This window comes from Mustela nigripes, chromosome 6, assembly GCF_022355385.1.
Source record: "Mustela nigripes isolate SB6536 chromosome 6, MUSNIG.SB6536, whole genome shotgun sequence".
Taxonomy (NCBI): Eukaryota; Metazoa; Chordata; class Mammalia; order Carnivora; family Mustelidae; genus Mustela; species Mustela nigripes.
In genome coordinates this window covers 10323787-10350161 of record NC_081562.1, presented here as the reverse complement: position 1 = coordinate 10350161, position 26375 = coordinate 10323787, and the positions used below count along the sequence as shown (strand labels likewise).

General features: G+C 60.2%; 1 protein-coding gene across 3 annotated transcripts; it reads right to left on the bottom strand.

Annotated features, from left to right (window-relative positions):
- Positions 1-419: 419 nt before the first annotated feature.
- CARD10 (caspase recruitment domain family member 10) lies at positions 420-26375 on the bottom strand. 3 transcript variants are annotated; one of them, XM_059402066.1, is made up of 21 exons: positions 26285-26375; positions 25075-25326; positions 24091-24228; positions 21937-22262; positions 18171-18368; positions 17030-17185; positions 16240-16365; positions 15009-15200; positions 13693-13827; positions 13056-13171; positions 12169-12197; positions 11565-11688; positions 6382-6541; positions 5837-5948; positions 5145-5388; positions 4892-4961; positions 3544-3646; positions 2403-2561; positions 2179-2294; positions 1589-1704; positions 420-1410 (listed from the first exon to the last, which is right to left on the bottom strand). In XM_059402066.1, the coding sequence occupies exons 2-21, from the start codon at positions 25307-25309 to the stop codon at positions 1176-1178; spliced, it is 3090 nt and encodes a 1029-aa protein (XP_059258049.1). In that variant the 5' UTR covers positions 25310-25326; positions 26285-26375; the 3' UTR covers positions 420-1175. The 3 variants fall into 3 exon arrangements, with proteins under 3 accessions (XP_059258049.1, XP_059258050.1, XP_059258048.1); XM_059402067.1 differs by lacking the exon at positions 26285-26375 and adding an exon at positions 25982-26223; XM_059402065.1 differs by lacking the exon at positions 26285-26375 and adding an exon at positions 25503-25551 and having other exon boundaries at positions 1589-1701.

Below are 26375 nucleotides of genomic sequence, written 5' to 3'. Positions count from 1 at the left end.
TGTCTGCACTGTCCTCTCGCTGGCAGAACAGTCTTAGGACCTGAATGTGCACAGACGGTTTACTCTGGGTCCCCTGGACTTGGTAACCGGGTGCTTTAAGCCAAGACCATACCCTGCTAGCCTCAGTGTCCCCTCTCCAGGGGATGCTCTTTTGATGATCGGACACAGGCTGAGCTGAGCGTGGAGGTGGCCCATCTGTGGGGCCCTTTTTCGGTCATTCAGGGGCAGGTAAGGTGATGCCAGCAGATGGCGGGCGGCTCTGGGATGAGCCAGGAACGAAATCTGACCCTTCCCATGAGTAATCAGGGGGATGGGGGAGCCTGAGAGGTGGTATCAGCCTGATCTGGGGGTGGGACAAGTCCGGGGAGTGGAGAGGGGGCCCTGCAGCAGGGGAGGCAGGCAAGCAAAACGCCACCAGCTTCTATAACAAACCGTTTAATGTTCCATAACATGCAGATTCTGAGTGAAAAGGGCCCGTTAAAAATCAACAGGCCATACATTCTGGTGACGGAGCAGCCACCTTCTCCCTGCTGTCCCTGCAGAGATGGCGCTGTGAGAACATGGTCCTCGGCGTGCTCCCGGGAACACACGACTGTTAATGCCCAAGGTCACGGGCCGGGGTCTGACATTTACACAGGAGAGAACCACCGATACACAGGAGACGAGAAAACGTGAGGGGCACGGCGGGCCACGGAGGCCACGGTGCCCATGTGTGGAGGTATACATAAGGAGGAGTGTGAGTGGGGTCGGGGGGGGCAGGGGCTCGTGGAACGGGCTTGGGGTTCCTCAGACAGAAGGGAACGAGAACCCAGAAGACCTCAGGTGCCTGCCATGAGAACCTGGGTTTGTAAACCAGTGCACAGGAGTGAGAGCTCAGATGCTTCTGGGGAGCAAGAAGGACAAGGACACAGACGCGCGCGTGAGACCCGCGAGTGGCATCACAGAGACGGGGGGGCACACGGAAGGCCCAGAGCAGCAAGTACAGGGGTGGTGGGAGCTCTACCCCAACGGCTCCCGGGATGGGGGAGAGCCCAGAGCCGGGGGCCCCACGTCTGCAAGTCCAAGGGTCTAGTTAGGCTCAGGATGGGGAGAACTCAGCTCCACTGCAGACTCCTGGGGCCCCGTCGGGGGCTTCGCAGGCATGTGAGGAAGCCGCAGGCATCGGAAGGGGCCCCTCAGGCCTCGCTGCTGCCGCCCCAGCCACCACCGCTGCCGCGCTCCACCCACACGAGCCGGGCCTGCTCCTGCAGGATGCGGCCGCGCACCACCTTGGCCAGCTCCTCGGAGTGTCCCCACGCGTGCGCCGGCACCTGCACCCAGGAGCAGGGCAGCCCCCACAGCACCTGCTCCGAGCGATGGCACTGCCGCAGCAGCTCCGAGTCCCGGCAGCCAGGCCGGCCCAGCAGACCCCTGCCGAGAGAGCGGGTGGGCCGTGGTCAGAGCCGGGGACAAGGACGGCCGCAGACGCAGAGACACAGCAGGGGGTGGGGAGCCGGAGAGAGGACGGACAGAGGCAGGGAGACACAGAGAGACACAGACATCCAAAGAGAAGGAAAAGGCTGGTCCTACCCACCCCAGCCTTCCTTACCTGACTTCCCGGACATTCTTCTCTGTCACCTCCACGTGGATGACAATGGGGTAGATCTCATTCTGGACCAGCTCCCGCACGCCCCGTGCGCCCAGCTCCAGCAGGCAGTGCTTCTTCTCCGGAGACCAAGGCTATATTTTACTCCAGCCCAGAGACTCGAACCTCCCTGCCTCCACGGGGCCCCTGGGGCACAGCCCCCCATGGGGGCCCCCATCCCCCTCCACAAGGCCCCCTCTTATGGCCTTGGCAATAAGGAAAGACCCGCAAGGGAAGGCGAGAGGCCTGGAGAAGTCAGTCTCACCCCTACTCCAGACCTCACCCTTGCCATCAGTGGGATGGAGTGAACCCCACCACCACCCCCGTGCCTGGCAGTCCCTGGCCAGCCCTCCAGGTAGCAGTGAATCTGAGATGGGACAGACAGGGGAGATGGACCAGCCAAACACGTCAAGGCTGACCCACATGTGACCAGCCCAGCCATCCTGTTCACAGGTGAGGCAACAGGCCCGTGGAAGGGCAGGGAGCAGCACAGGCCTGTGCTCAGACTCTAGCCCCCCCAGCCCAGAGAGGTAGCCCCCCACCCCAGCACCTACCTTCCCGACAGACTCCTGGATGGCACGGAGCCTGCTGCCCAGCCCAGGGGTGGCAGGCTGGGCCTTGGGGGCTCCAGGCGCTGCGGATGAGCACTGTTCCTCCCCAGAGAGGCTTTCTGCAGAGCAGCAAGAGGCAGGGAGGAGGGGCCAGTGGGCTGGGCTGCCCTGAATTGCCGCCCAGCCCTGCTCTGCCCTCCCCACCCCTTCCCCGGGCACAGGCTCACCCGCTGGGCACACTTGGAAGTCCAGCCGGGAGTTGGGCAGGTCAAGCAGGTCACGGATGAGCCGGGACGCCAGGCACTCGGGCAGCAGCACGACAGGCCGCAGGGCAGATACCAGCAGTGGCCGCACCAGGCTGTAGGGTCTGAGGCTTCGCTCAGGCTCTGCAGTGGGGTGGTGTACGGAAGAGACGAGGCTGCCCACAGGGTCCTCCTTCTCAGGGTGGCCAGCCGCGCCCATACCCAAAACCCCATCACCTCTTCTTTCCCTTCCTGAGCCCTGTTGCTGCTCCTCATACGTGTGTGCGCACGTGCACACACACACTTCAATGTGCCAGTGATTTCCCACGACCCTCAGGAAGAAGGCCACATCCTCCACCAGGTGACCCAGCCCTGCCAGCGCCCAGACAGGGGGCAACAACACCTGGTCCAGCTGCCTCCAATCACAAGGCCTCCACATGACTTTGCAGCTGCCCCCGCCCGCCCCCACGAGGCAGTATGCCCCCAGGGGAGGTGCCACGGTGTCCCCTGGTCCAAGCACAATTCGCAACAGAGCTGGCGTTTGGTATATGCTTGCTGTACTCAATGGCCTGCACACACACCACACACAGCCATACCTCAGTGCCTTTGCATGGCTGTGCCTTGTGCCTGAAACAAACTCCTCTTCATCCCTGAAAATCCCACCTCAGACCATCTCCCTTCCAGAGAGTCTTCCCAAACCACCATCCTCTTGCCCATTTGGGCTCCCCCAAGCCCTTCTCCCTGATCTGACCCGAGGCCTCCCCTACTGCCTCCAGAAACCCACTCTGGGGTCTTGGTGGCGCCCGCCAGCACACAGCCATGAGAGGCGCAGTTCCGCCCACTTCGCCTGACAAGAACAATGCCGTGCTCACGTGTGCCCCAAAGTCGCACAGACCCACAATCCCACGTGCACACAGATGCCCCCTTCAACCAGCTCCCTCCACCCTGGTGGCCCACCTCCCCCCTACCCTGCCACCAGAAGCCTCTCAGGCCCCTGGACACCCAGCTCCCCATGGGAAGCTCCACAGCAGGCTCTCTCAGGCCAAAAGGACCACCGGGGGCCCAGGCCTCCCAGACAGACACTCTTACAAGCCGCACGGGGTGTGCCATGGCCACGTGTGCTCACCTGAGCAGGGCTCCGGCAGAAGCGGCTCTGGAGAATCCCCTGACGAGCTTCCCCCGTGTTTGGGCTTCACCAGCCGGAGCTGGTCCAGGGCTCGCTTCTTCAGCTGGGGAGGGGACAGAGGAAGAGGAGCCCCTGAGAGCCAGCTCTGTCCCACCCTCAGGGAGGAGAGGAGGGACGGGACCCCGGGGGCCGGGCTGCCCCTGCTGTCCATGCTCTGCGGAAGCGCTTGGGTCAGCAGGAGAGCCCCCTCCCCACCAGGCCGTCTCCCCGCCCAGTGCAGAGCGCCCCACCCCACCCCAGCAGGTGAGGGCCACCATCCCTGTGGGCTCAGGGAAGCAAGCTTGTCAGAGGCACCTGAGGTCCACCCCCCACTTTACAGATGGGGAAACCGAGGCCCAGCGACCCAAGGAAACTAATGTCACATAAGAGACAAACTTTGGGACTCTTTCAATGAATGAGCAATGTGACCTTGTGTAAGGAGAAAAAGAAGGTCAATAATGACAGCACCAGGGGTGCCTGGGTGGCTCAGTGGGTTAAAGCCTCTGCCTTTGGCTCAGGTCATGATCCCCGAGTCCTGGGATCAAGCCCTGCAACAGGCCCCCTGCTCAGTGGGAAGCCTGCTCCCCGCCCCCGCCTCTGCCTATTTGTGATCTCTCTCTCTGTCAAATAAATAAATAAAATCTTAAAAAGTACTAATAATAACGATGACAGCACCAATCACACCAAGAGCCACCAGGGGTCTGGTGACTTCCATGTGACAAACACTGAGGCCCAGATGTCAAGAGCTCACTGAAGCCCACGAGGCAGGCAACATACCCCCCACTTTGCAGATGAGGAAACAGAGCCTCAAGGGTGGGTCAGGTGCTGGTCCAAGGCGGTGCGGCTGGCAAGTGGCAGAGCTGGGACTCGAGCCTGGACAGCCTGGCTCCAGAGCCTGAGTTCTCATCTCTGCGAGCCCCACAGCCTCGAGTTATTTTTACTTCTCTGAGCCTCACTTTGCCCCTACGGATGCCAGGAGGCTCACCCAGCCTGGCCCTTATCCAGGGACCAGGAAAAGGGGTGTGACTGCTGCTCTGTCAAGTGCTCCCAGTGGCCAGGCCGGCCCCTGAGCACCGGGCACCCACCACCCCTCTTCATCCGCCCAGCGCCCCTGGTCAGTGAGCCATTCCTCCATTTGCCTGGAACCCAGCAGACCCCAGCCACATCCAGGGGGAGGAGAGAGGTGGGGGCCTCCCTCTCCTCCTCCCCGCAGGGCTGCCAGAGAACGGAGCCCGGCCTCACCCTTTGGGACCCCATCCCTGGCAGCCCCTCACCCCAGGCCCTTGCCAGGCCACCCAGCACCACTTACGTTACTTCGGGACCCTCGGTGGCGGCTGGAGAACAGGCCCTTCTCCTGAACTTCTAGGAGCTGCTGGGCTCTGTGGGGGAAAATAGGAGGCACGTGTAATGCATTTGTAGGGAGAAAGGGAGCCCTTCCCCTCCAGCCCCCTCATCCTGTCCCGGAGGAATGCCAGGGGTTTGCAGGGAGAGGGGAAAAAAGTCTCCCAGCCAGCTCCTGGCTCCCTGCGGAACCTGTCCCCAGACTCTTAGTTCCGTGTCACCTCTGGTAATTGGGCACAGTGCCCCGGTCGAGGTCCCGCAGCGTCAGGGGGTCAACCCGGGTGCAGAACCACTCTGGCCGCCGCTTGTACGCCGGGTCCACCAGACGCAGGATCTCCTGGGCTTTCACACATAGGGCATGAGGGTCCGCTCGCTCGGGCAGGGAGAGGTTGGCTCGAATATAGAAGGGCTCGGTGCTCAGCCCCTTTGTCCAGGCATCCAGGGCCTCGTGGAAGGACTGACAGGCTGAACGCGGGCAGCAAGGAGAGCAAGAGGAGGATAAAGTCAGAGAGCAGCCTCGGGACACAGACACCCCTTCCGAGGCCTGCGCTTCCACAACCCTATTCTTCCTCTTTCTAGAGCCAGAGTCTGAGGCCAGAGAGGGCAGGGGTCTGCCCAAGGCCACCAAGCCCACTAGGAACAGAGCCATGACTTGAACCCAGGTCTCTGGACTCCTGTCGAGTGCTCCTTTCACGGTAAGCTCTTACTGAGGATGAGATGGACAACCAGCAAGCGGGACAGCAGTTCGGGAGGGAAAAGCATTGCCAAGAGTCAAGCAGCAAAGTCTTTCTCTCTCTCTCTCTCTTGTGCCTTGGTTGTCCCACCTACACAATGGGCTGGACAAGCCCTCCCTTGGGCTCCCTCCTTCTAGGACCCGGAGTCCCCAGTTCCTCCCTGCCCAGGCCAGACTTACCCTTGAAGTCCATCAGGAAGGGGAGCGTGGACACCTGGTTCCAGGGCAAGGTTCTCTGCGGGACCTCACCTTCCAGGCTTGTGCCCTCCAGGCCAGCAGCCTCGGTCCTTGGCTGAGAGAAAACCCAGGCAGGGAAGGAAGTGAGCTTCCCAGGGCAACACAACTCTGGGGCTGGAGGAAGACTGGGGTGGGGATGACATGTTCCATAATTCTGATGCCCCCATCTGTCAGGATGCCTATCCAATCAGATCCGTCTCCCATCAACGGGACGCCCCACCCAGGCTGGCATATCCCGTCTCTCCCGTATTCAAGGGTGGACATCCGTCCAGGTGTTGTCAGTCTGCCCCACCTCCCAGCCCCTGCCGGATCAGATTTAATTTTCTGCTGGTTGAGGTAAGACAACCAGCAGTGCCATCTCTGAGCCTCCCACTGCTTTGGTCAACACCTCCCCCCCAACATTTGGTGACCCACATTCACCAATCAGAGAGCTCCAGGCCCAGCTAATGTGTTGGCTCCACCCCCAACTCAGAGGGGCGGGATCTCACCTCTCTGGACTCCACCCTGGCGGACCCTGGTCCAGAGAGCACCCTCCGCACGACCGCCCCAGACCAGCTGTCCCCAAGGAACGACAGGCCATCTGGGCCCTTGTCATGGGACTCAGGCCCCCCCGGGGGACTCCTGCAAGACACCCGGATGGCCAGAGACCTGGGAAGAGAAAAAGGAGAGGGGAATTTGAGTTCAGTCAGTATAAACGCTCAGTTCAACGTTCTTGGGAAAACCATCACTGCTATCCCCAAAATGTGACATGACTCCCACCCGGGGGCCGCTGCCACTGCTGTGTGGCTAGAACGCCCTTCCCCCTCTTCTCTGCCTCTGCTCTGCCTGCAAAAGCTCAGCTCCGAAGCAACCTCTCCCTCCCAAACCCCTGCACATGGTGAGGCAGAGCTCTTCCTGCAGGACCGAACCACAAGCTCGGCACCTGTCGGGGAAAATCCCCTCGGAACCAGGCTGCTAGCTGGCTCGGCTCCAGCTCCCTAACACCAAACCCAGTGTCTGGCACATGGCAGACGACAAGTTTGTTACGCCCACAGTTGAGGGAGGAAGGTCACCGTGAGAACACAACACAGACCAAAGATGGCTACAGCCGGCTGTGGGAGCACAGAGGAGAACTTCCCGGAGGAAGAGACCTCAGGGCTACACGGTGGTGGAGAAGAGAGGCGCTTCAGGAATAGACAGAGAGGAGGTGGTGTTCCAGGCCGAAGGGCTGGCAGGGGCAGAGGTGTAGAGGACAGAACACAGAATGTGGGGAAGGATTCAGTAACAACAGTATCGATAGCGGCACCGAACGCTTACTGAGTTCTCCCCGTGTGCCAGACGCCACGCTAAGCTCCTTGTCCTAATTAACTAATTTGACATCATGGGAAACAGCTCCCAGAAAAGGCTGGCTGGAGCCGGCCTGCGGAGGGCACAGAATGAAAGCGTCTGGCCTTCCCCTTGTGGGCAGTGGAAACCGCTGACAGTTAAGACAAAGATTCACCCAGATTCCCATCCTAGCGGCGCTCTTCCTGTCCCTGGATAGAACTGGTTGGGCCCAGTGGCCAGCTCAGAGACAACTGCCTGGAATTCCCTTCTGTGAGCTGCACCCCCCACCCCACCCCAGGCCAGAGCATGGGGGAAGAGGAGAGGCCAGAGTGTGCCCGGCCTCCCCACCCGCCCCTGCAACTGCAGTGCACGGAGCCACACTGCCCCCTGCTGCCAGCATGCGGTGAGCAAGGCTGCAAGGACTTTAACCCCATCAGCACCTACGAAGCGTGGAGAACTCTGATGAGGAACTTTGACATTCAGTCTTTCTTGGCTTCCACCCCCTCAAGTCAAAACAAAGAGCCAACCCCGAGGGGCTACGGCTGGACATGGGGGCCAGAGGCATCCACGCTGCCTTCATGGGCCCCTCAGCCCCAGGACTGTCCTGGCTGCTGTCAATGTGGCCCAGCCAGATGGGAGGTCCAGGCTGGGCCTGGCTAGGCTGCCCCACAGCTGGAGACACACGGTCCCGCCGACGCCCAGCATTCACTGGGCCCCAGATTTGGACGAGTGAGCTGGCTGCTTGATTCTGTCCCCACAGCCACAGAGCGGGGATAGTGCTGGCGCCGCCTCCCACCACAGGGGTGGTAAACCAGAGGGCTCCAGGGAACACCCAGCTGCAGGCCCAGCCCCCCTGAGGGTTGTGAAACTCACAAGGTCATGGCCAAGGTCATTTCTGATTGGAGTGGCACAGAAAACGTGCGTGGAGTAAATCCAACCATTGTTTGGGAATGTGTACTGGGTGTCTGTCACTGTGGAGTGCCGTCAGGGGAGTCTGAGGGAAGGGGCAGCAGCAGGGATTCTGGGGCCAGGCGGCCTGGGCACTTAGCCTCTGGTCCTCAGCAGCCCCAGCGGCATCCACCCACCTCACGGTGGGACTCAGTGACTCAAACTCGGAGCACTCAGAATGTAGCCGGGTAACACTGAGAGCCCAGGAAGACTTGGACACCTACTGTCCTCAGGTGTGGCCCCCACTTTCCCCACCTGTTCCAGGCCCACAGACAACCAAGCATCACGGCTTCCCCAGTGGAGAGCCCACCCAGCAGCCTGCACTCAGCCCTTCTCATCCCACCTGCTTGCCCCACCCCCACCCTGGCACCCCACCCCACCCCCACAATCCCTCCCAGAAACCCTAGGTTTTCAGGCTCTTTCCACCAACCCGGCTCTGGCACCACCTCCTTCAGAACACCCTTGCCCAACTCCCCGAGGGACTAAGTGACTTCACTAGGGAAAAGGGGAGAATCCACCGGGGAGGTCCCTGCAGCCAGGTCCAAACTGGGTCCCTTTCGGCACCAGGCCTCAGCAGACAAGTACATGGGGACGGGGGATGGGGCTGCCTCCTCCAGCCTCTGGATTCCTGGGTCTCTAGCAACACAGTCGGACTGACCCCAACCCTGCCTGTGAGTGGTAGGAAGGATGGGGGTCCCCATATCCCAGGCCCTTTCCCCAGTGTCTGGTCAGGAGTCGGGTCATAGAGAGAAACTGGGCCAGTGCTTCGCTCTGCCCACTCTAAGCAGTGATGGGCGGAGCAGCCTGGAAGAGTGCTCCCCTGCCCTATGCACGGTGGGAATTCCTCCAGGCAGTGCACATGACTGCTCTGCTCCAGGCCAGGGACCTATGACCCTCAGACTCAAGCCTGTCACATAAATGACCTCATTTAATCCTCCCAATAAGGGCGCCTGGGTGGTTCAGTAGGTTAAAGCCTCTGCCTTCGGCTCAGGTCATGATCCCAGTGTCCTGAGATCGAGCCCCGAATCGGGCTCTCTGCTCAGCAGGGAGCCTGCCCCTCTCCCCCCCCCCCTCTCTGTGCCTGCCTCTCTGTCTACTTGTGATCTTTGTCTGTCAAAAAAGTAAATAAAATCTTTTTTTAAAAATCCTCATGATAGCTCCATGGGAACCGTCTGTGAGCCCTCATGTAAAGAAGAGGGAAACTGAGGCACGGGGCAGTTATAACTTGACTTGACAAGGGTGGCCAGGCCTGCGGGTGGTGAACTAGACCAATAACATCTCTGGGCAGGGGCAGACAGTGCCAGAGCTTCGGGGTCCACGTGAGCAGTGGGCCTGCCAACGAGCCCTACCCTGACACCCAGCGACCCTCGCCCAGTGCTCGCCCCACTCAGCGCCCCACTTACACTCTCTGGATCTTTCTTGCTATCTCCCCGCCTGCCCAGGTGTCCACCCAGCCTTCACGCTGCACCCACTGCCCTGGCCTGAGGCCCTAGGAGCCCAGAAGGGGTCTCCTCCTAGGAGACCTGGAGGTTGCAGAGGCCCAGCACACAGTGAGCACGGAGCACAACCACGAGCTGAAAGCAGCTTAGCCAGAAGCGAGGTATGACAGAATCCCCAATTCCACCACCTAGTGGCCTTGGGACAAATTCCTGACTCTCCCTGGGCCTCAATGTTCTCATCTGTATAATGGGACTAAATGTCCCGGCCCTGCAGGGTTCCTGTGGGGACCGAGCAGCACTGTTCCAAACACTCTCATGGGGACCCTGGGGCCCTACGCCAACCCCACTTTACAGAGCCGGAAACTGAAGCCGTGGGAAATATAGAGACTTGCCCAATATCCCTCTGGAGCTGGTGACAGAACCTCAGTGTCCGTTCTTCCCACCATGCTCTGCGCGGTACCACCAGCCCGGGACGCACACACACGTGGGCAGCACCCCGCCCACTGGTCTGGGCTCCCCCCTCCCTCCCCACCCATCTATCCACATCCTTCTCTCTCAGTCCCCCACCCCAGCCCCACTCTGATCTGTGCTCTGGTCCCCCACCAGAACTGCAGAGGTGGCCCCTGGGATCCCGGGCCCCTGGCAGGGGCGGGGCCAGAACCTCCTGCCCCCGGTGCCCCCTGGACAGCAGCCAGGACCCCTGCTGCAGGCCGAGCTGCAGGAAGGGAGGCAGGCAGGAAGGGAGGCACCTCCGCCCCTTCCCCCAGAAGCATGTCCTGCGAAGGGAGAAACAATGTAGTCCTGGGCCTGCTGCCGGAGGACCAGAGTGGGGGCGGGGGCCTGGACGAGGGCCTGGCCCAGCTGCTTCAGGCTCCTGATCCTGCTCTGGCCCCATTTCTTGCGCGGCCAGCATTCCCACAGTCCAGCTCTGACGTTCGGTGCTGCCCCAGACCCAAATCTGGTCCGGTCACTGTGGACCTTGGCCCCAGCACTTCCCAGCTGTAGGACCTCAGGCAAGCGCCTTAACCTCTCTGAGTCGCAGTTTGCTCTTCTAGAAAACAGGGATAATCATAACAACACCCACCTCCCTGAACGGAGAGGATGCTGCGAGGCAGCTGGCAGTAACAGCCGAACCTTCGCCACGGTTTCCCGGAGCGTGCAAGCCGAAGTCCACACTTTCCCGCCTGACTCACACCACCAGCCTGACTCACCGAGCCTGTCCCTGCCCCTCCCCCTTGGGCTCCCATCACAGCCAAGCGCAGGGCCCTCCCTCCCTGGACAGCCTCTGGCCTCTGTTCTTCTCCAGCCGCCCTCCCTACCTGAGTTTGAAGGCCACACTCTCAGCGCGGCCTCCTCCATCACTCACCCTCCTGAGACCTACCAGCGAGCCTAACTCAGGAGGTCACCCTTCACCCAACACCGACAAAGCACTTGGCCCGCCATGCATGCTGAACCCATCTGTTTTGTGACTCCCGCCGCAAGTTGCGGCCAGCCCAGCGGCAGGGCTCCCAGGGTGGCCCACCCACAGCGCGACACTCTGCTGGGAGCTCAGAACCAGGGGGATAAGTAACAGTTAACCATTTTCTGAGCAAAGCAGTTAACCATTTTCTGAGCAAAGCAGGGTGCTCTCCCGACACGGGTCCTAGACCCCCAAACACCCACATGCAGAAGAGATCACGGACCACCTCCAGCAGAGGCAACGGAGGCCCCGAGAGAGAAGTGACCAGTCCAGGTCACCCAAAGGATGAGAGGCAGGGACAAGATGTGCATCCCAGGTCTCTGTGAAAAGCCCAAATATTCTACAGCTACGGGAGACTGAGGCTGAGCTGCTACTCCCTCCCACCCCCCACTGCCGCCCTGCTGCAGGAGCCTGACCCTCCCACCACCACCACCCCACCCCACACTGAACCCCCACCACCCCATCCATACCCCCACACCCCACCCCCAGCCCAGCTCCACCACCCAGGCAGCCATAATACCTGTTGATGAGATCGAGGCCACAGCCTCTGGCCAGGGGGCCGTCTGGCTTCCCCAAAGGCCACACGCTGTCGGAGGACGAGGAAGAGGAGAGGCCAGGAGACCAGGGCTTAAGCGTCACACTCCCTGGTTGGGGGGGGGGGGGGGGGCGGAGAGTGAGGTTCTGGGGTGCCAAGCCAAGAAACAAGGGCAAGCCAGGGATCATGAGAAGGGGGTGAGCCCCTTGAGCTCGGGGACTGCCCAGGACCTTGGCAGGTTTGAGGCCCCAGAAGCACACTGGACCCGTGGGGCTCAGGGCTGGGCCCAGGCTGGCCAGGGTGACCCTTCGGTTCCCTGGGAGAGGACGGATGGTGGGCTGGAACCAAGGAACCCATGTACAGCACAGCCAGGCGTGGGAGAGAGGAGTAGGCCCAGGCTCTGGGGGAGCAGCGTGTGGCCCAACTCCACAGGGTCCTCCCAAGTAGCCTCCCTGCCTGGCCTGGGCACAGTGGGGCCTTGGGAAGGGGGGCCAAGGGCAGAGCTGGCAGTGCAGGCCTCAGGTGGGCTGGAAAGCCACCGCCTTCCCCCAAGATGAGCCCTCTCCACGGAGTCCCCGAGGGTCATTACCTGTGATGTCTGACATGCTGCTGAAGGACCTGGTTGGGGGGGAAAGGAGGGAGCTGAGGCACGGGGGCACTCTGCCCCACTCCCTCCTCCATGCGCCCTGGCCCCGGAGGGGTCCTGCACCCCCTGCAGCTACAGCCAAGGCAGGGGTCCCAAGCACAGGGCAGTTGTGCCAACCGGCCCCCCTAAATTCACAGGGCAAGAAGCTAACGTCATGACCTCCGCCTGCCCCATGTCCTTCCCCTAGAATGTTCCCTGGCCTGGCCTGGAACGCCACCCCCTCCTGGAAGCCTCCCCTGACCTCTCACCCCCTCGACTCACCCCTACTCTCTGCCTTTGTCATTCGTGTCGCCCAGATGCCTATCAGTCAAGCCCATGTCGATCACAGCCCCCCCATGCCCAGCATCCATGAGGGAACAAATCAAGAGCAACTTACCCGGAAAAAGCTATATACCACCCCTGCCCTCGGTCTTGCCACCAGCAGACACAGCCTGAATTTTCGGGACCCCGTTTGCGTTCCCAACTGAACGTGGGGCTTGGTTCTCCTGCCTGAGGCTCCTGGCCCCCTGGAACATTCTCCTCATCCCCTAGTCCTAAGCGACCTAGGCTTCCCCCAGGGTTTAGTATCACTGAGGCTCGCCCTCCAGGGGCTTTCTTGCCACGGTGCTCAGCAGGGGCCTTTTGGCCTCGTCTCAGCCCCAGGCCTGGGTCACGGCTGTGACCCCTGAGACCTACGTCCCCAGCACCCCAGCCATTGAAGAGCAGTCAGGGGAGGCTCGGGCCCAGCCCTGACACCGGCGCTGGCGCTAGGGATTCTGGGAGACGGCTGTTCTGAGAAAAAGCAGCAGCACCTCCCTGAGCCTCGACTGATTTCTCCCCATCCTGTTTACCTCTTTGGGGGTGCAGGGTCCTCCTCACGCTGCCGGCGGAGGATGGAGCCAGCGCTTGGGGGGAAGGGCAGGATGGAGAGCCGGTTGATCTCCTTCTCGCTGTCAGTGGCCTCCTCCTGCCAAGGGCCACAACAGGGTGTAGGTCACCTCCACGATGCCTACTTTGTGCCCATTCCATAGGTGACAAGTGGGGCCCGGGGGGGGGGGGGGCTCTGCCAGAGTATGTCGGGGGTCCCAGCACCCGGGCCCAGCACCGAGCTGGCTCTGGACAAGCTTGAATAAGACACTTGGCCTTGGGGCGCCTGGGTGGCTCAGTGGGTTAAAGCCTCTGCCTTCGGCTCAGGTCATGATCCCAGGGTCCTGGGATCGAGCCCCACATCGGGCTCTCTGCTCAACAGGGAGCCTGCTTCCTCCTCTCTCTCTCTGCCTGCCTCTCTGCCTACTTGTGATCTCTGTCTGTCAAATAAATAAATAAAATCTTTAAAAAAAAAAAAAAAAAGACACTTGGCCTTCAGGGGCCTCCACGTCCACACGTGTGAAACAGGACTGCTGGCAAACTGGACAGCACTCCCCATGTTAGTAATTACATGAAGTGAACACTCTCAGCGTCCACGCGCAGGGAGGGCAGTTGTCTTACCGAGGTGTGGGGCTCGGATCCCCCCATGACAGCCACCTCCCCGGCTGCTTCCGGGCCTCCCAGCAGCGGGGGGAGATCGCTGAGGCTCCAGGTGCTGCTGAGGTTGGAGCACAGGGAATGGGAGGAGGCACAGGCCTGAGAGAGGAAGCGGGGAGAGGAGGTGAGCAGGGCGGGGCAAGGGTCAGCCAGTCATTTACTGAATGCTGGGAACAGGGACACAGCAGAGAATGAGACAGCTGGATCCCTGCCCTCGTGGGAGCTCACAGACAGACTGTAAACAAGCAGGCTGACTAAGGAAATAACCCCAAACTGCCAAGAGAGCAGGGAAAGAAGGTGCCCAGGGTGAGGAAGGCATTCAAAGGGCCCACCCTACCTGGGGGTAATGAAATGCCTCCAGAGAAAGTGTGGTTTGAACTGAGGACTCAAGGGTAAGTAGATGTTAAGCTAATAAAGTTGAGGAGGATTGTCTAGGCAGAGGGAATGGTACGCACAAAGGCCCTGGGGCAGGACTGTGACACCATCCAGAAATGAAGCGATGTGACCCAGAGAACAAGGGTAGAGGAGGAAGGGGCCCACATTTCAGGTCTCTAGGGTCTGATAAGGGGCTCTGTTTTTCCCGAAGCAAAAAAGCCACTGAGAATTTTAAGTAAGAAGGGACAGATCTATGCTTCCTTTGTTCTATTCCTCCAGGCTCCATGCATTAAACACAAGGCCAAGGGAACATCTTTAAGCAAACCCAAGACAGGAAATGGCAGAGCTGCGACAAAGGTCTGAGGACTAGTATCTGGTTGAAAGGGTACTGGCTGGCTGTGTGACCTTGGGCAAGCCCTCATACCCTCTGAGCCCCATACAATGAGGGACTTGGCCTAGCTGGTCTCTGAAGGGCTTTCAGGCCCTCATGAAGCTGTACTTCTCCAAGTGTACACAAAAACAAACTCCACTATTCCTAGTGCCCCGGGAACAACCCCAGAGACTTGGAGACACACATACCCCTTTCCCACTCCCTGATGTACCAACCCACACCCAACCCCGCAGAAAGCTCCACCAGACCTGCATATTCTCTGTCCTGCCCAAGAGCTCCCTCCCAGACCAGCAAGTTCTTGACCCAGACGGCTAGGGCCCCAGGCGGAGGGCCCCAGCCAGAAACTCACATATTTCCTCCCGAGCTCAGCCAAGGGTTCCCACTGGGGTCCTGTGGAGGCCCACCCCCAGGGCTGAGGTCTCCCATCAGGTCCCGCATGTTCCCAACCCGGCCAAGAACTCCAGCCAGGACCCCAGCTTTCCCACCAGCACCCCCGTAGCCTGACCCTGCTCACCTTGAGGCAGGGGCCACCCTGGACCCGCTGCAGTTGTGCCTCCAGCAGGGCCTTGGCGCCCTCCAGGCTGGTGAGCGAGGTCAGCAGCTCGTCCCGCTCAGCCTCCAGGCCCCGCACCTGCTTGCGGTACTGGTCCTTCTCGATGAGGCTCTGGGAGTACTGCAGCTGGATCCGGTCACGGCTCTGGATGGCCTAGGGAGAGCGGGCGGGGAGAGTGAAGGGGCCGCACTCGCCCACGGGGAGGGTGGCGGGAGATGGGGGACAAGACCAGCAGCTAATATACAGTAAGCCCGGGGCTAAAGATCAGCTTGCTTAACCTTACCACGAACTTTCCAAGGTGGACGTTGTCTTTATTCTCACTTTCCAGACCAGCCCACCCAGAAGGGACAGAACTGGGGTTCAAACTAGGCGGTGGAGGGGCCGAGTCTGGGCTCTTACTGTCTCCCAAGGGCAACTTCAGCGTCTTCGAGGAAACCCACCACGTGCCCCGGGCTTTACTCACAGCATCTGGGCTAGTGGATGAGTTGGGATTCAAACCCAGCACCCCGCACCCAAAGCACTTGTCCCCACCGTGAAGACTGGGATCCCTGGGAGCTGAACCATGGCCGTACCCTGCCCCCCAATGCCTCAGAGGGAGTGGGGGCACCAGAGGGGTGCAAGGTCCTGGGCCGGCTCCAGACCACAGGGTGGGGTAGGGGGGCACCTGTACTTTCACCACGCCCACCAGGGGGCCCCAGGCTCCTTCTAATGCAGACTTCAACTCCTCCAGTGGGATTCAAAACTTGGGGTAAGGACAAAACCTGCCCTGCGCCCTGCCCTACGTGGGGAGCCCTCCACAAGGAAGGAGCGGGGCCAGGAGGAGAGAGCCTCCCTGTGGCCTCGGGAGATGAAGGCCATGGGATCCAGGGCCCAGGATTTTCTCGGGAATTTCTTCCCTGGCAAACATTTCCAACGCCTCCCCATGTGGGCCTCGTCTTTGACACAAACGGAACAAGGGGTCGAAAACGACGAGTGCGGGACCAGCTCTCCTGAACAGGGAGCTCGGGTGAGGCAGCTGTGTTCAGGGGCCAGGGCTGATGGCTCTTGAGGGCTTATGGGCGAGAGTCTGTGCTTCTGCGAGCCTCCTTGCCCTGCCCCGGGAAAGTCTCCAGCTTCAACCCCAGCCCCACTTCTCTGCCTTCCTCCCCCCCCCCCCCGCCCCCCCCCCACGAGAACCAGCGGCCGGCCCCACCTGGTCCCGCTCCTTCTCGAGCTCCTCCAGCTGGGCCAGGACCGTGGCCATGCGGTGCTTGTACAGGTCGCAGTCCTTCTGCAGCGTGCGGTGCTTCAGCCGCAGGTCCTCCATCTCCTGCAGGTACTGCGGGGTGGGGCGGGGTGGGGCGGGCCCCGTCAGACCTCAGGGCGGAGACCAGCCCGAGCTCACCTCCTGAGCTCACCGGCAGGTGCCCAGCGGGTCCAGGGAGAGAGATCAGAGCCTCAAGCACAAGAGCCCACCTCCCCCGCTGGGTGGCCTGGCCCGCAGACTGATTTCCCCTCCCCGGGCCCCAGTGGCGTACCCTGTCAAACAGGGAGAATCCCAACAACGAAGTCTCCCCCCCGCAACCCTGGCCGCATCCCATCTAAACAGGGATCTGCCCTGCCGCGCGGCTTCTTGCCCGGCGCTGACCCTCTGCGGCGGCGCTGACCCTCTGCGGCGGCGCTGACCCTCTGCAGCGTACAGTAACGGACTCGGGATCATGCACACAGAGGACTGTGGGTCTCCCCTGCTGGGATTTGCCCTCTACAGGGCCAGAAACCTTTGTTTTGTTGGCGGCTGTTCTCAACATTCGAGAACAAACGAATGCACGTTTCTTAGCCCAGGTGCCTGGCACACAGCGGACACTCAGAGAAGGTGGGCTGCAGCCCAGCGCTGAGGCCCAGCCCCCTCCCCTGCCCAGGAGCCAGGCTGTGAGCAAGGAGGACCGAGGGGACAAGGCCGAGACAAGGCAGGGTGGTGGGGGAGGGCACGAGGGCAACATTACCTTGTCCCGCAGCTCCTCGGCCCACTGCAGCTCCCCCTGGACAGCATCCAGCTTCTGGCACAGCTCCTGCCTGCTGTCCTGAGCCTCCCGCCAGTCATGCTCCAGGATGTCCAGGAGGATACGCTCTGAGCCCGGGGCCCCCAGCCTGCTCGCTTCCTGAGGGTCACAGTTCAGAGGCCGCCTCAGCCTCTCGTGCAGGGCCCACCATGACTGGGACAGGAGAGAGGGGGACACACAGCCCTCCGCCCTCAGCCCCACCCCACTCGCTCTGCCACCTTGGCCAAGAGCCTTGACCTCTCTGGACCTCCACTTCCCCCGTCTGCAGAATGGGTGCGGCCCAAAGCCCTGCACACCCTCCAGGGAACATCTGGGATGGAAATGAAGTAAGTGTATGAGGGCGTGCTTACACAAGTTGGCCCGGATTTTATTCCTGAACAAGAACCAGGCCCGTTCGCTCTTGCTCCAGCCCCCACCCACAGCCCAAGGCAGCAGATGGGCCCTATTTTCAAAGTCTGTCCCCAGCCCACTGACAAGGGGTCTTCACAGGGGCTGAGCCTGGCCCAGGCAGGTAGACATGGGCCTGAGATACAGCCCCCAGATCCACACCCCAACCAGGCACCCCAACCTTTTTTTTTTAAACATTGTATTTATTTATTTGACAAAGAGAGATCACAAGTAGGCAGAGAGGCAGGCAGAGAGAGAGGAGGAAGCAGGCTCTCCACGGAGCAGAGAGCCCAATGAGGGGCTCGATCCCAGGACCCTGGGATCATGACCCGAGCCGAAGGCAGAGGCTTTAACCCACTGAGCCACCCAGCCGCCCCTGGGCACCCCAACCTTGAAAGACAAGAGAGGCCTGGCTCCCAAGCAAGTCCCAGAGTCACCCAGACCTCTGGAGTCTGATCCTTTCCAGGATCACAGACTCTACCAATCTGAGGAAAGCTGCAGGCCAATCCCCAGAAAAATGCTCACACACGAAATCAGGTGCACCGTTTTGGGATGTTTGGACACTTCCCGGGGCCACTCCCAGACCCCAGAGCAAACACCCAGGGAGAGCCGAGCACTAAGGACCCTCCACTCAGGGCCCCCACTCTGGAATCCTCACCCTCCGGGCCCCGTGGTCCGACCCTCCCGCCCCTCGCACCTGCTGCAGGCCTTCCTGAAGCTCCCGCAGGGACGCGGCCAGCCGCTGGTTCTCGGCCCGCAGCTCGGACACCAGTTCCACGCCGTCCGGCTCCTTGTCCTTCTCCTTGTCCTCAGCCCCGGGGGGCGGCCCCCTGGCCCTCCGCAGCAGGGCGCACTCCTCCTCCAGCCGGCTCACCTGCAGCTTCAGCTGATCTACCTGCGGCCCAACACTCGGATCAGCCCCAGGAGGGACACGGCCCAGGGAAGGGCCACCAGCAAGGCCACGGGGAGAGAGAGCGCCCTCTCCGCTCCCACTGCCATCCGGGTTCCCTGAGCAGGAGGAGCCCTCCCTGGACGGGTCTATGGAGAAGGGACAGGCTGGGCAATGACCACGCTTCAAGGACTCGGGGGCAGGTATAGCGACCCCCCCCCCCAAACAGGCTCTCCTGTCCCACAGCTGGAGCACAGGTGATCCAGCCCCAGGGCCCCATGCGACAGAGGAGCCAGGCTACACCAGGCACAGGGAGAGCCAGGGTCTGGGCCTAGCTCTGCCTCTACTTCACCATGACCTTGGGCAAGTCATAGCCCCCTCTGTGCCTCAGTCTCCTCACCCATTAGATGGGCGCCCCCTTCCATGCTCCTGCTCCACACCCTCGCTCCTGAAGTCACTGCAAAAATGCAACAACACGGTCGACAGGTAGACGCCTTCAAACAGTCACAGGCTGGCTTTTGGACTGCCAGGGATGGGACAGTGGCTATCTTCACAGTCTTTGCTAAAACCCCAGAACCCCAACCTATCACCAGCTGAGTGTGCACAGTCGGAAGCCGGCCCAAGAGGATGGGTGGGCAGCCGCACAGTGGCCTGGCCAATGGCGACATGCGGGCCTGGCCTGCCTGCTGGGTGAGGAGAGCACTCAGCCAGAGCTACTTCCCAGGTGGGATCTGAGGTGTCTGGGCAGTGACAAGGGCAGCAGCAGGTGCCAGGCCACAAAATGAAGTCACTGTCGGGATAAGGACGCAAGGACCTCCGGCACTTGGCACAGGCGCGCGGACGTCTGGTGTCCTAGGAGAGCCCTGCGCTCTCCAGGAAATGGCGGGTAGCCCCGCACCCCTCAGAGCCGGGCATGGCCGCATACACGCACACACGCGCACATACACACACGCGCACACACACACGCACGTGGGTCTGGATGCTGGGTCAGGCAGCTCCACTCCTCCTCCACAAAGGACTCAGAAAGAAATTCATGACTCTCACATTCCTTTCCCCTCACAAAACATGCTTTGTGAACTGCCAGAGAAAGACAGCGGCTAGTTACAAGGGCAAGTGTAGTCACACCCTCTCCAGCGAATCACAACCACACACCACGGCCCTCCGGGCCTGCCCCGCGTCCAGCAGGCGCCCCCGATGAGCTCAGAGGACAGGCCACTTGGGAGTCTCCCCCCGCCCCCGCCCAAACACCAGGAAACGTGGACGTACACACTCACTGAGCACAAAATTACAGCGTTTGGGCCTGGAGTTTATGTTGCTCAGAAATAAGAGCTCATTAAATTTGCACCTTATAAAACACAGTATTAAATCACAGCCACCACACACCTGCCCGTGGCGGGAGGGGACCCAAGCGGCCAAGACAGGCGCTGTTGGCTGTTCTGTTCATTTCCACCTGAGACACCTCTCTCAACTTCGTGGCAGGAAAGCTCCAGAAAGTTAAGGCAAATTGACGCAGGCTGCCTTCAAAGAAAATCCTATCTACTGATCGAAGTTCATTCCTTGCCCTCTAGCCCCTAAAGTAGAGGAAAGCAGTCACTAACCGCCCAGGGGCAGATGACCCCGCCCAAGGAGGGGGACCTACAAACAAATGCGCTGCTAATCCGGAGACACACAGAGACACCCCCAACACCTCTTCTTCATCCCCTTACCCCACCCCTGGAGACCCCAGACAGCTGTAAACACACTCACACACACACACACACACACATACATACATACACACACACAGCTGCCACTTCCAGGGCCCCAACTCACAACTACACCCAAGCCAAAGACGAAATAAGCCATGCCCCTCCCCGGGCCGGTGGCCGCCCCCCGATCCGCTCTGAGTAGCAGACCCCTTTCTTCCAGGAAATCCTCACAGCAAACCCCCGCACCCATTCCAGGAAAAGCAGACACGGTGAAGAATGGGGGACCCTCCGCCACCCCCAGTGGCAGCTGACAGCAAAGTCAGAAATCCTTCACTCTTAGAACCAGGGGAAAGTGCTCCAACCAACCTCTCTGGGCCTGTTTCCTCAACCAGAATCAGGGGCGTTCCCAGGGTGCCCCCAGCCCCAGCCTGGCCCGGTGGAGCTGCTGTAGAAGTCCGGGAGAGCTGGTGCTGGGCAGACACAGAGAACCGTGCATGAGACGGGAGGCATGGCACCGCGGGTCTAGCAGCCTCTTCCGCAACCTCCCGCAAGGACGAAACGGCAACTAAGGCACAGGGAGGGAAGCCTTGTCGGGGCCACCCTTGGCTCCATCTGCAGCCATTCTGCAGGCCTCAGGCAGCCCCATCGCAGGCCAAACACTGAGCAGTCTGTCCCCTCACACCCTCGCATCGACCACCTACACGCACACCCGGCAACTCTTCAACGAGTGGCCTCAATGCCCCGATCAGGATTCACTCCTCCCCAAACATCAACCCACCAGCACGCGCGGCCACAGGCTCTGGCACTTACAGCATCATGCATGCCACCCATCGTCCTGGGGAACCCGCCACACACGCAGCACCCCAGCAACAGGGGGCTTCAAATCACACCATCAGCATCCCCCTATCCCCCCGCTGGTAGACCCCATACCGTATCGCTGGAGAGAGCCACTGGCACTACTAAATCCTGGACTAGCATTTGCTTACTACACCCTTGGGACGAGTCTCTGCAGCAGTAACACACCAGCTTTAGCCCCGTGCTAAGTCCCAGTAAAAGCGCCACAGAGGCAAGGCTCAGCTTCTCAGCCTAGACAAGGCACAGGTGCATTTGCCGCCAGGAGGGAGCAGGTGAGATGGCCCCTGGACGGCAGCAGGCAGAAGAGCGTCACCGGGCAGAGGCCAGCTCGGGTGCCAAGCCAGGGTGTGTCACTTCCCAGCTCTGGGACCTCGAGCCAGCGCCCCCACAATCCCAGCCCTGGTGCCTATGTTTCAGAATGAAATCTGGTGCTTGGTGCCTCAGCAGGACAGCACGACACGGCGTGTATAACCTGGGGGAGTGGCACACAGCCGCACTGAACCACAGCGGTCGACAACACTGGTGTGAGCTTAGCCAATGGTGCCAGGCCATTGTGTGTCTCAAACTCTGGGTCTTAAATTCCTGGAATCCGCACTAACCAAGGCTGCTGCTTCCCCTCGGCGCTTAGTGACATCTTGAGCTAGGTAATGTGTGGCTGTGGGGGTTGTCCCGTCCACTACATGCTGCTCGGCAGCACCCCGGAGCTCCACCCACAAGAGGCCAAGGGCACGCTCTCGCTGTGATGACGGAACACGTCTCCAGACGCTGCCAAATGTTGCTGGGGGTGAGCAAAGTCACCCTCCACTGAGAACCACCATCATAACTCAATAAAATCAGTGCTACCAACATTCCCATGTTACAGATGAGGAAACTGAGGCACAGGACACAGAAGGGACCTGTGCCATGGTCTGAGGGCTGGCAGACAGTGGCTCACGGGACACAGGCCGGCTACCACAGGAAAGGTCAGTTTTTGCAAAGGTGGTCTTTCCCCAGCTTCCCCACTCTACCCCACTCCCCTCCCCGGGGCCTACCGCCAGCTGCAAGTCCCGGCTGCGCAGCACAGCAGAGTTCTTCTCCTCGCTGAGCTGTGCCAGGCGCATGGCAATCATGTAGTTCTCGTCCTTGAGCCGCAGCAGCTCCAGGCTGCCCGCCTCCCAGTCCTCCCGCAGCCTCTGGCAGCGCTCCTGCGTCTGCTGCTGCTCCCGCAGCCGCTGCTCCAGTCCTGCCCGCTCCTCCTCCAGCACCCGGCCCCGAGCCTGCAATTGCTGCTCCCGCTGCAGCTGGCTCTTACGAGCCTCCCGCAGCCGGCGCACCTCTGTCATCAGGAACTGGGTCAGGCCTTCCGGCCCCTCCTCATCTGCCAGGGACAGGGGAGAGAAACGTCAGGTCAAGCAGGTAAAATCCAGGGGGACAGGGGCCCACACAGAAAAACCCAGACCATAAAAACACTAGGTGGAAATTTTGGAATGCAGTTTTATCATTCTGGAGTGGAGAAGGCCTTCCTAATCAAAGTACAAAATCTAGAACCTATAAGAAAAAAGATGAACAAACCCATATAAAAAAAATTTTAGGGGCGCCTGGGTGGCTCAGTGGGTTAAGCAGCTGCCTTTGGCTCAGGTCATGATCTCAGGGTCCTCGGATCGAGTCCCGCATCGGGCTCTCTGCTCGGCAGGGAGCCTGCTTCCCTCTCTCTCTCTCTGCCTGCCTCTCTGTCTACTTGTGATTTCTCTCTGTCAAATAAATAAATAAAATCTTTAAAAAAAAAAAAGTTTAACTTCTGAACCATGTAAGAAAAGATGTAACAAAAAGTTAAAAGATAAGCAGAACAGGAGAAAGTGTAACAAACATAACAAATGACTCAAAGCCACAATATGTAAACAGCTCCTACAAATCAATAAGAGCTATAAGAGAAAAAAAAAAAAACAGACAAATCCATATAAAAATTTTGTAAACTTCTAAACAATGAAAGTTCAAACAAAAAAAGTTCAAATGTAAAAAGCATAGCAGGAGAAAATATGACAAATATAACAAAGGATTTGGAGCCACATATACAAAGAGCTCCTACAAATCAAAAAGAAAAGAAACCAACTAAACATATGGACAAAAACTAATGAGCAAGTTTCAAAACAAAGTTGGTTAATAAACAAAGAAAAGGACACTACAACTCACCAACAATAATAATGACAATTATAATTTTAGTAACAGTAGCTATGAACATTTGGCTTCCTTCTTTGTACTATGTAAATATAATAATTTACTTAACCTCATGACAAGAGCATAGGGTACTGTTATTACAACCACTTGAAAGACAAAAAAACTGAAGCCCAGGAAGGTCAAGTCATTTGCCCAAAGTTTACTCACTCCTAAGCCGTAAACTACATCTCTCAATAAGAGTACAAATTTAAAATAAGGTATTTTTGACATAGGAAACTATAAAAAACATTTTTAAATGATCCCCAGGATTCACGAGGGTACAGCAAAATGGGCACTCATACCCTGTTGATGGGATGAACGCTGATTTAACACTTCAAATACGTATAGTCTTTGAGAAATCTTACTTCCCAGAACCTCTCCTCCCAAGACACCCATTTGCACAAACATACACATACAAAGATGTTCCCAGCATCACCGGTAAATGTTACAAAATGAGAAACAACCTGGATTTCCATGAACAGAGGGTTCGTTGAATGACTTACGGCCCTTCACTAAGGAACATCTCCAGTCATTTCAAATAAATGCACCAGATGTGCTAGAATTACTAAAATCAGTTTTCAGGAAAAGTGAAAAACGGAGTAACTCAAGTAGTTACACCTGTGAGTGTGTATGTTTGTGTGTGTGCAAATGCAAAGAAAAAAGAAACTCACCAAACTGTCACCAGCAGAACAGAGCTGAAGGAAGAAGTAAAGATCTTTTAAAGTCACCCAGAGTGTCTGAATTACTTACACAGGAAACTGTAAACCCTTGTAGGCCTGACACACGCGCGTCCGAAAACAGTTTTAGGGGGAAAGGGCCATGTTAAGTGCGCAGGCTCTGAACTCAGACTAAATTGGGCAAACTGCTTTCAGTCTCTCCATGCCTCTGTTTCGCCATCTGTTCAACAGGGATTATGGAAGCGCCTCCACGACAGGGCTGGGGTAAGGAATCTCTGCATGGTTGCCCGAGGCCAGCACCTACTGGGGACTCACCAAGGATCATGGAGCAGCGCTGGGCAGGTTCCTGGCCTGTGAGCAGCGTGAAGTGTTCAGGGTAGTAGAACTCCAGCGATTCCAAGAAGGCCTCATAACCCCTCTTGCCACGGCAGCGCAAGATGTCCATTAGGCGCCCTGGGGAGGGGCAGGGGGAGTGCCCCAGGGTCAAGTTCAGGGCTTTCCCCAGGACCTAGCTACTTCCTCCCCCTTTCCCACGCCATACTCCAGAGCCCACATTCCTCAGACTTTTTATTTGCCCAGACTTTTGAGCCAGTGACACACACAGGGGCTTGTCTCAACACATCAGTGGGCAGTGCCTATCTGCCACAGCCAGGAAAGCCAGGACCCTCCTGCTAGGGCACTTGCCCTAGGAGCTCTAGGGCTCCCCAACCCCCAGCCTGCTCCCCCCCCACACACACACAGATCTGGGGCCAGCAAATACTCCCTGCCTTTTCAGTGGCACACATAGAGCCCCCTCTACCCCAAACACAAAGGAAAATACTATTATTTCTCCCAGCGGTCAATGCCTGAAATTCCACCACTAAACCCTCATCCCTCTGCCAGCTCGCTCTAGTTCAAAGACACACCCTGTGGGAGAGGGCACCCTCACCAAGTCTGATGGCTCTGAGCACTTAAGGAAAAGCGGCTCTCCAAGGAAATGTGTGCCACACAGAGGAAGAGGGCAGAGAGGACCCAGGAGATCAAAGAGCTCAGGAAGGATGGCAGGAGGTCCCAGATCTAGCCGGCACCCGCAACCACATCCACCTCCCGGCTCTAAAGTGGGCCCAGGAAGTGGGAGGAAAGTCCAAGAGAGATAAACCCCAGATGTCCGAGTGGGCACCACACACCCGCTGGATCACAACGGTGGTTCAGCGAGAGGCGGGATGGTGGGCACCAGAACCCCGGGCCTCGAGCGCCAAGGCTCCGTGCGCGGCGCTCAGCCCCGGGAAGGCCCGACCCCGCGCGCCCCCCGAGGCTCACCGGTGCGGTTGACACGGCACGGGAAACGGTAGGTGCTCAGCACCTCCTCCTCGTCCTGCTCGTCGATGACCCGGCACTGGCGCAGATAGGGCGTCAGCTTGGCCGGGTTCAGGGCGCGAGTCAGCCGGTGCCGGACGCCCTCGATTCGCTCCCACAGAGCGTCCTCCTCCGCCTCGGACCCGGAGCCGGCCCCAGCCTCCTCCTCGGCCTCCCCAGCCTCGGCCCCGCCTGGCATGGCCGCGTCCTCGGGCTCTGCGGGCCAGAGGCGCGCGCGGGGTCAGGCGGGTCGCCCAGGGGCGGGGGTGGGCCGGCCGATCCCCTCCTCCGGACGGCGCCCGCGGGACCCGCCGCCTGTCGTCGCCGGAGCCCCCGCCCCGCGCCTCACCCTCCTCGCCGGGCCCTCGCGCCCCGCGCCCCCCGGGACTCACCCCGCACGCCGCAGCCGCCGCGGGCTCCCGGGTCCGCGCTCGGGCGGCGGCTCCGCCGGCGCAGGGGGGCGGTGTCCGCGGCGCCCCGGGCTCCGCCTCCGTCCCCGCGGCCGCGGGGGCTGCCCGGGCCCCCCCACATCGCCGCCCCGGCCCGGGCCGAACGTCCGGCCCCGCCAGCCACCCGCACGTCCGCCCGCACGCCCTGCCTCTCGGCCCTCCGGCCGCGCGCCTCCCCCCCGCTTCCTGTTTCCCGCCGGCGCTCCGGGCCCCGGCCCCCGCGGGGTCCAGGCGGCCCGCCCACACCTGCGCGGCCTCCGGGCGGGGCGGGGGCGGGCCACGCACGCTCTCCCCGGCCCGCGCCGGGACTCACCTCCCCCCTGCCAACCCCGCCGCCACTCGGCACCCGGCGTCGGCTGCCCCCAGCGCCGCTGTCTGCACCGCGGCCGCACGGGCCCGCGTCCCGCCCGCACGCAGCGCACCCGGCACGCGCGTCCCGCCGGCACTCGGCGTCCTCACACGGAGCTCCCACGGCACCGGGATCCCGCTCGACGACGCACACAGCGCAGCGGCTCTGTGCAGAGCCCCACACCCAGTTTCGGTCCTATCTGCTCCGTGATCTGACCGGGAAGCGTGGGGCGAAGGCTCCCGTGCTTACAGAACCCCAGCGGCCGCCCACATCTAAAGCACGTCCATGGCCCAGCTGGGTTGTGGGGCCACTGGCGCCCTCGGTGTGGGAGCACCGCCCGAGAACACTCGATCCTGATCCCAGCCACGCCTCTGACCTGCTCCTGATCTGGGCGACTGGGCAAGTGCTTGTCCTCTTGGACCTCGGTGTTCCCAAATAGACTTCCAACTCTGTCAACTTCCCTCAAG